This window comes from Procambarus clarkii, chromosome 4 (genome assembly GCF_040958095.1).
Source record: "Procambarus clarkii isolate CNS0578487 chromosome 4, FALCON_Pclarkii_2.0, whole genome shotgun sequence".
NCBI lineage: Eukaryota > Metazoa > Arthropoda > Malacostraca > Decapoda > Cambaridae > Procambarus > Procambarus clarkii.
The window spans coordinates 17,935,175-17,944,933 of record NC_091153.1 but is presented as its reverse complement, the minus strand read 5'-3'; the positions used below and the strand labels follow the sequence as shown (position 1 = coordinate 17,944,933).

At 44.1% G+C, this 9,759-nt stretch overlaps 1 protein-coding gene across 1 annotated transcript; it reads right to left on the bottom strand.

Moving 5' to 3' along the window:
- Nucleotides 1–7,729: 7,729 nt before the first annotated feature.
- On the bottom strand, nucleotides 7,730–8,383 carry LOC138370706 (clumping factor B-like). Its single transcript, XM_069335309.1, has one exon. It carries the CDS (start codon nucleotides 8,381–8,383, stop codon nucleotides 7,730–7,732), a length of 654 nt encoding a protein of 217 aa, XP_069191410.1.
- Nucleotides 8,384–9,759: the final 1,376 nt, after the last annotated feature.

Sequence of the window (9,759 nt, the reverse complement as noted above, 5' to 3'; positions counted from 1 at the left end):
AGGGCGCTCCAGTGGATAAGGGAGTACCTAAACAATAGGAAGCAGAGAGTTACAGTGAGGGGTGAGACCTCAGACTGGCGTGAAGTCACCAGTGGAGTCCCACATGGCTCTGTACTTGGACCTATCCTGTTTCTGATATACGTAATAATCTCCCAGAGGGTATAGACTCATTCCTCTCAATGTTTGCTGACGACGCCAAAATTATGAGAAGGATTAAGACAGAGGAGGACAGCTTGAGGCTTCAAGAAGACCTGGACACGCTGCAGGAATGGTCGAACAAATGGCTGTTAGAGTTTAATCCAAGCAAATGTAATGTAATGAAGATAGGGGTAGGAAGCAGGAGACCAGATACAAGGTATCACTTGGGAGATGAAATTTCTTCAAGAGTCCGAGAGAGAGAAAGACCTGGGGGTTGATATCACGCCAGACCTGTCCCCTGATGCTCATATCAAGAGGATAACAGCAGCAGCATATGCCAGGTTGGCTAACATAAGAACGGCCTTTAGAAACTTGTGTAAGGAATCTTTCAGAACTTTATATACCACATATGTCAGACCAATCCTGGAGTATGCGGCACCAGCATGGAGTCCATATCTAGTCAAGCATAAGACTAAAATGGAAAAGGTTCAAAGATTTGCCACCAGACTAGTACCCGAGCTGAGAGGTATGAGCTACGAGGAGAGACTATGGGAATTAAACCTCACTTCGTTGGAAGACAGAAGAGTTAGGGGGACATGATCACCACATTCAGATCCTCAAGGGAATTGACAGGGTTGATAAAGACAGGCTGTTTAACACAAGGGGCACACGCACCTGGGGACACAGGTGGAAACTGAGTGCCCAAATGAGCCACAGAGATATTAGAAAGAACTTTTTTAGTGTCAGAGTGGTTGACAAATGGAATGCATTAGGAAGTGATGTGGTGGAGGCTGACTCCATACACAGTTTCAAGTGTAGATATGATAGAGCCCAATAGGCTCAGGAACCTGTACACCTGTTGATTGACATTTGAGAGGCGGGACCAAAGAGCCAGAGCTCAACCCCCGCAAGTACAACTAGGTGAGTACACACATACACACACACACACACACACGGGCTGCTTCCTGGTGAGTGTGTATGTGTGGTGTGGAGAAAAAAAAAAAAAAAAAAAAAAAGTAGTTAGTAAACAGTTGATTGACAGTTGAGAGGCGGGCCGAAAGAGCAAAGCTCAACCCTCGCAAAAACACAACCAGTAAACACACACACACACACACACACACACACACACACACACCAAAGTGTGTGTGTGTATGTGCTCTTTGGCGGGGTTCTTTGTGGGCTCTTTGGCGGGACCAAAGAGCCAAAGCTCAACCCCCGCAAGCACAAATAGGTGAGTACACACACACAGGAGAGGAGAAAATGAACCAGCCATGCTTGATTTGATATTTACCCTACATGAGTGGGATATAAGGGAAGTTAAGATGGAAGCGCCCTTGGGAATGAGTGACCACAGTGTATTGAACTTTGAGTACCTGGTAGAGCTAGGACTTATCTCCCCCAAAAAGAACTAGGAATCAAAAGGCTGGCATACCGAAAGGGGAATTATGAACAGATGAGAAGTTTCATAAGTGTAATACCTTGGGACACAGACCTCAGAGATAAGTCTGTACAGGGTATGATGGACTATGTTACCCAAAAGTGTCAGGAGGCAGTAAACAGGTTCATCCCGGCCCAAAGGGAAAAATCCGAGAAGCAACAGAAGAATCCATGGTATAATAGGGCATGTATGGAAGTGAAGAAACTGAACAAAAGGGCGTGGAGGAACTTCCGGAACAACAGAACACCAGAAAGCAGAGAGAGAGATACCAGAGAACCAGGAATGAGTACGTCAGGATGAGAAGAGAAGCAGAGAAAAGTTTTGAAAATGATATAGCAAACAAAGCCAAGACCGAACCAAAGCTACTCCACAGTCACATCAGAAGGAAAACAACAGTGAAAGAACAGGTATTGAAACTTCGAACAGGCGAGGACGGGTATACTGAGAATGACAGAGAGGTGTGTGAAGAACTCAACAAGAGATTCCAGGAGGTCTTCACAATAGAACAAGGTGAGGTCACTGTGCTAGGAGAAAGGGAGGTAAACCAGGTGGCCTTGGAAGAGTTCGAAATTACGAGAGAGGAGGTCAAGAGACACCTGCTGGATCTGGATGTTAGAAAAGCTGTTGGTCCAGATGGGATCTCACCATGGATACTGAAAGAGTGTGCAGAGGCACTTTGCTTGCCACTCTCCATAGTGTATAGTAAGTCACTGGAGACGGGAGACCTACCGGAAATATGGAAGACAGGGAATGTGGTCCCAATATACAAAAAGGGCGACAGGCAAGAGGCACTGAACTACAGGCCAGTGTCCTTAACTTGTATACCATGCAAGGTGATGGAGAAGATCGTGAGAAAAAAACCTGGTAACACATCTGGAGAGAAGGGACTTTGTGACAAATCGCCAACATGGGTTCAGGGAGGGTAAATCTTGCCTTACAGGCTTGATAGAATTCTACGATCAGGTGACAAACATTAAGCAAGAAAGAGAGGGCTGGGCGGACTGCATTTTCTTGGATTGTCGGAAAGCCTTTGACACAGTACCGCATAAGAGGCTGGTACATAAGCTGGAGAGACAGGCAGGTGTAGCTGGTAAGGTGCTCCAGTGGAAAAGGGAGTATCTAAGCAATAGCAAGCAGAGAGTTACGGTGAGGGGTGAGACCTCCGATTGGCGTGAAGTCACCAGTGGAGTCCCACAGGGCTCTGTACTCGGTCCTATCTTGTTTCTTATATATGTGAATGATCTTCCGAAGGGTATCAATTCATTTCTATCAATGTTTGCTGACGATGCTAAAATTATGAGAAGGATTAAAACAGAAGAGGACTGTTTGAGGCTTCAAGAAGACCTAGACAAGCTGAAGGAATGGTCGAACAAATGGTTGTTAGAGTTTAACCCAACCAAATGTAATGTAATGAAGATAGGTGTAGGGAGCAGGAGGCCAGATACAAGGTATCCTCTGGGAGAGGAAATTCTTCAGGAGTCAGAGAAGGAAAAAGACTTGGGAGTTGATATCAAGGCAGACCTGTCTCCTGCAGCACATATCAAGCGGATAACATCAGCGGCATATGCCAGGCTGGCCAACATACGAACGGCATTCAGAAACTTGTGTAAAGAATCATTCAGAACTTTGTATACCACATATGTCAGGCCAATCCTGGAGTATGCAGCCCCAGCATGGAGTCCATATCTAGTCAAGGATAAGACTAAACTGGAAAAGGTTCAAAGGTTTGCCACCAGACTAGTACCCGAGCTGAGAGGTATGAGCTACGAGGAGAGACTACGGGAATTAAACCTCACTTCGCTGGAAGACAGAAGAGTTAGGGGGGACATGATCACCACATTCAAGATTCTGAAGGGAATTGATAGGGTAGATAAAGACAGTCTATTTAACATAAGGGGAACACGCACTAGGGGACACAGGTGGAAACTGAGTGCCCAAATGAGCCACAGAGATATTAGAAAGATTTTTTTTAGTGTCAGAGTGGTTGACAAATGGAATGCATTAGGAAGTGATGTGGTGGAGGCTGACTCCATACACAGTTTCAAGTGTAGATATGATAGAGCCCAATAGGCTCAGGAATATGTACACCTGTTGATTGACGGTTGAGAGGCGGGACCAAAGAGCCAGAGCTCAACCCCCGTAAACACAACTAGGTGAGTACAACTAGGTGAGTACACACACACACACACACACACATATGGAGGGGGGCCTCGTAGCCTGGTGGATAGCGCGCAGGACTCGTAATTCTGTGGCGCGGGTTCGATTCCCGCACAAGGCAGAAACAAATGGGCAAAGTTTCTTTCACCCTAAGTGCCCCTGTTACCTAGCAGTAAATAGGTACCTGGGAGTTAGTCAGCTGTCACGGGCTGCTTCCTGGGGTGTGTGTGTGTGGTGTGGAAAAAAAAAAAGTAGTTAGTAAACAGTTGATTGACAGTTGAGAGGCGGACCGAAAGAGCAAAGCTCAACCCCCGCAAAACACAACTAGTAAACACATACACACACACACACACACACACGCAGACAAATGTAAAACAGAACCAGGTCTATTCTATAAATTCATAAACAACAAATTGCAGGTAAAGGATAATATTCAGAGGTTGAAAATGGGAAATAGATTCACGGAAAATGAAAAGGAAATGTGTGAAACATTAAACGAAAAGTTCCAAAGTGTGTTTGTACAAAAATGAAATCTTCAGGGAACCAGACGCAATAAGAATTCCAGAGAACAACATAGAGCACATAGAGGTGTCTAGAGACGAAGTGGAAAAAATGCTCAAGGAGTTAAATAAGAACACAGCAGTTGGTCCAGATGGAGTTTCACCATGGGTTCTGAGAGAATGTGCACCTGAGATCAGCATTCCACTTCAACTGATTTTTCAGCCATCCCTGTTTACAGTAGTTGTAGCTGATGTGTGGAAAAAGGCTAACTTAGTTCCAATCTACATAAGTGGAAACAGGGAAGACCCCCTTAATTATAGACCTGTATCATTGACACGTGTAATAGTCAAAATATTGGACAAAGTAATTAAAACTAAATGGGTAGAACACCTGGAGAGAAATGATATAATATCGGACAGACAGCATGGTTTTCGATCTGGAAGATCCTGTGTATCGAATTTACTCAGTTTCTATAATCGAGCAACAGAGATATTACAGGAAAGAGATGGATGGGTTGACTGCATCTATCTGGACCTAAAAATGGCTTTCGACAGAGTTCCACATAAAAGGTTGTTCTGGAAACTGGAAAATATTGGAGGGGTGACAGGTAAGCTTCTAACATGGATGAAATTTTTTTTGACTGATAGAAAAATGAGGGCAGTGATCAGAGGCAATGTATCGGACTGGAAAAATGTCACAAGTGGAGTACCACAGGGGTTCAGTTCTTGCACCAGTGATGTTTATTGTCTACATAAATGATCTACCAGTTGGTATACAGAATTATATGAACATGTTTGCTGATGATGCTAAGATAATAGGAAGGATAAGAAACTTAGGTGATTGTCATGCCCTTCAAGATGACCTGGGACAAAATAAGTATATGGAGCACCACTTGGCAAATGGAATTTAATGTTAATAAATGCCATGATATGGAATGTGGAATAGGTGAACATAGACCCCACACAACCTATATATTATGTGAGAAATCTTTAAAGAATTTTGATAAAGAAAGAGATCTAGGGGTGGTTCTAGATAGAAAACTATCACCTGAGGACCACATAAAGAATATTGTGCGAGGAGCCTATGCCACGCTTTCTAACTTCAGAATTGCTTTTAAATACATGGATGGCGATATACTAAAGAAATTGTTCACGACTTTTGTTAGGCCAAAGCTAGAATATGCAGCGGTTGTGTGGTGCCCATATCTTAAGAAGCACATCAACAAACTGGAAAAGGTGCAAAGACATGCTACTAAGTGGCTCCCAGAACTGAAGGGCAAGAGCTACGAGGAGAGGTTAGAGGCATTAAAATGCCAAAAGTAGAAGACAGAAGAAAATGAGGTGATATGATCACTACATTCAAAATAGTAACTTGAATTCATAAAATCGATAAGGAAGATTTCCTGAGACCTGGAACTTTAAGAACAAGAGGTCATAGATTTAAACTAGCTAAACACAGATGCCGAAGAAATATGAGAAAATTCACTTTCGCAAACAGAGTGGTAGACGTTTGGAACAAGTTAGGTGAGAAGGTGGTGGAGGCCAAGACTGTCAGTTGTTTCAAAGCGTTATATGACAAAAAATGCTGGGAAAACGGGACACCACGAGCATAGCTTTCATCCAGTAACTACACTTAGGTAATTACACACACACACACACACACATACACACAGGAATAGGACAGGAAGCTGCCCGTAACAGCTGTCTAACTCCTGGGTACCTATTTAGCGCTAGGTAACAGGGGCAGCAGGGTGGAAAAAACTCTGCCTATTTGTTTCCCCAATCGCCGGGATCGATTCCTGGTTCTCAGGACTACGTACCCTGCGTGCTGTTCACTCAGCCACCAGGCACCCCTGGTGACTGTGTGTGTGCGTGTATGTGTGCGTGGGTAGGCGCTAAGTGGAGAGGTCACATTAAGACAGAGGATCTCTGGGGTCAGAGGTGATTCAAGTTGTTGAGAGTGAAGAAAGTCTAAGTTTCACACGAACATCTAATAAGAAAGTGAGCTGTGTTAACACTTACAGGGTTGCAAGTGTTGTGGCATTTGTATAATGTGCAACTGCCACAACATGTATAATACATTCATACATATTCATATAATCTTTGAGACAATAGGCAAAAACGTTTACGGATTCTAGAGGAAAATATTCAAAATATGTTTAAAAAGAAGAGCCATCATGGAGGTTCTTGCAAGACCTCACTCCCTGCTGAGAGCCTTCTGCGTCTTCCCAAGGTTCGCTTCACCAGTAAGAACTGCCGTGTTGGGACAGCTGGCAAGGTTTGTTTGTTTGTAATATCCAGTTGTGAGAATGGTCTGTGGCGCAGCCTGTGACGCGATCTGTGCCACGGGAATGAGGGAGAGGAAGAGAAAAAAGAATGAGTAAACACGAGGCAACAGACACACGGGAAAAGTTTTCACGGAAAAGTCCTGACATAAACTCTCATGGAGCTTCACAAGATCAACACACACACACACATGACTAAGACAAGTAACAAAACCATAAAAAGGACAGGCGTTAGAAGGACGTAATGTAACCGCACACTTCCAGTGCTGTATCCGTAACTTATATTGTTATTGTAGAGGGGAGGAGTGGGATGCGTGCGGCGCCGACACTTGGTGGATGGGAACGACCCGTCGTGACCCAGGATACGGATGTTACTACGGAACCCCGCTCCCATAACCCTACTTTACCAGGCAGCACTAATGCTTCCCGTCAGGAGCTTGGCATTGCTTTCTTGTTAAGTGATTTCGCGTTCCGGTACCAATGTCGGTCGTCAGGCCATCGACAGAAAGATGAATCGGGGGATATCTTGTGGTACGAGACGAAAGGAAGGGGTAAATTGAAATAGATATCAGGAAAGAGATTACGAATGAGAAACTGTGGAAAAGAGGAAGAGCAGAGAGAGTGAGTGGAGTGAAAATGAGACTCAGATAAAAAGAGGGAGAAAGGGCAAAAAAAGATGCGGAGAGTGACTAGAGACAGAGGGAGAGAGAGAGTGCCATGGTACAGTCACATATTTGACGTACGTGGTCACTGGTTATGTGGCCGCTCTGTAGCCTGGTGCTAGCAGTCGTCGTCTGCATGTAGTAAGTGTGGCATTACTCCTCCCATTACACACAGAGTTCACACTAACGTGATGCATCAAATGAACAAATCCACAAGGGCCGTGACGAGCGAAGAGGGAGAACGGCCTATTAACATAGCTCGGGTGCAGGGGATAGTTGTGTAAAATCCTGGTTTGTGCCTCGGAGAGGCTACGGGAGCCAGTAAGTTCAGTAGAACTTCGGTTTCAACTCTTTTAACCCTGTCGTAGCTCAGTCGATTAAGGCAGTGTCTATGATGCTCCCGGACGCAGGTTCGAATCCACGTCATGGCCCTTCTGGATTTGTTTACTCCTCCCAGTTCCAGTTTGGTAAATCAAATGCTTTACTTTCTGTGGTTGTAATCATTTCCTCTTCTGGGGCGTTTCATCCCAATGAATGAGCTGCGGTGGGTTATCTTGAGATTTTGAGATGATTTCGGGGCTTAGCGTCCCTGCGGCCCGGTCCTCGACCAGGCCAACTTTTCGTTGCACATCCCCAGGAAGCAGCCCATAACAGCTGTCTAGCTCCCAGGTCCGATTTACTGCTAGGTGAACAGGGGTATCCTTTGCTGTCATTCCATTCATCATAATCATCTTCGCTGCCATTGCATTCATCATAATCATCTTTGCTGCCATTCCATTCATCATAATCAACTTTGCTGTCATTCCATTCATCATAATCAACTTTGCTGCAATTCCATTCATCATAATCAACTTTGCTTTCATTCCATTCATCATAATCAACTTTGCTGTCATTCCATTCATCATAATCAACTTTGCTGTCATTCCATTCATCATAATCAACTTTGCTGTCATTCCATTCATCATAATCAACTTTGCTGCCATTCCATTCATCATAATCAACTTTGCTGCCATTCCATTCATCATAATCAACTTTGCTGTCATTCCATTCATCATAATCAACTTTGCTGTCATTCCATTCATCATAATCAACTTTGCTGTCATTCCATTCATCATAATCATCTTTGCTGCCATTGCATTCATCATAATCATTTACGCTGTCATTGCATTCATCATAAACGAGCACAGACGTCTGCTGCCACATGCGATCATTTTCCTCATTTGGTGTGTGAACGAACAATTTATGTATAAACCTAAGCGTCCTATTTATAAGTAATACGTCGTTAATACGTAATACGTTCAGTAATAAGTATGAAAGTCAACTGATGCCGCCTGTGTTAATGCTTGCTGCGACTCAGGCAACTCCCTCGTGGGTTAAATGAATGCCAGAAGTAATAACAGTTATTAACAGAAGCAATAACTGGAAATTGTAATTATGAACGTTATACAAATATATAGCAAAAGAGAAAGTGTGTGTGTGTGTGTAATGACTTAAGTGTAGTTACAGGATGAGATCTATGCTCGTGGTGTCCCGTCTTCCTAGTGTGTGTGTACTCACCTAATTGTGCTTTCAAGGGTTGAGCTCTGGCTCTTTGGTCCCGCCTCGCAACTGTCAATCATCTGATGTACAGATTCCTGAGCCTATTGGGCTTTATCATATCTACAGTGAAAACTGTGTATGGAGTCTACCTCCACCACATCCCTTTCCAATGCATTCCATTTGTCAACCACTCTGACACTAAAAAAGTTATTTCTAATATCTCTGTGGCTTATTTGGGCACTTAGTTTCCACCTGTGTCCCCTAGTGCGTGTGCCCCTTATGTTAAATAGCCTGTCTTTATCAACCCTGTCGATTCCCTTGAGAATCTTGAATGTGGTGATCATGTCCCCCCCCCCCCTAACTTTTCTGTCTTCCAACGAAGTGAGGTTTAATTCCCGTAGTCTCTCCTCGTAGCTCATACCTCTCAGCTCGGGTACTAGTCTGGTGGCAAACCTTTGAACCTTTTCCAGTTTAGTCTTATGCTTGAATAGATATGGACTCCATGCTGGAGCCGCATACTCCAGGATTGGTCTGACATATGTGGTGTATAATGTTCTGAAAGATTCCTTACACAAGTGTCTAAAGGCCGTTCTTATGTTAGCCAACCTGGCATATGCTGCTGATGTTATCCTCTTGATATGAGCTTCAAGGGACAGGTCTGGCGTGATATCAACCCCCAGGTCTTTCTCTCTCTCTGACTCTTGAAGTATTTCATCTCCCAAATGATACCTTGGTTAATGTGAGTGTGTGTGTGTGTGTGTGTGTGGTGTTTGTACTCACCTAATTGTACTCACCTAATTGTGCTTGCGGGGGTTGAGCTTTGGCTCTTTGGTCCCGCCTCTCAACTGTCAATCAACTGGTGTACAGATTCCTGAGCCTACTGGGCTCTATCATATCTACATTTGAAACTGTGTATGGAGTCAGCCTCCACCACATCACTTCCTAATGCATTCCATTTATTAACTACTCTGACACTGAAAAAATTCTTTCTAACGTCTCTGTGGCTCATCTGGGTACTAAGTTTCCACCTGTGTCCCCTT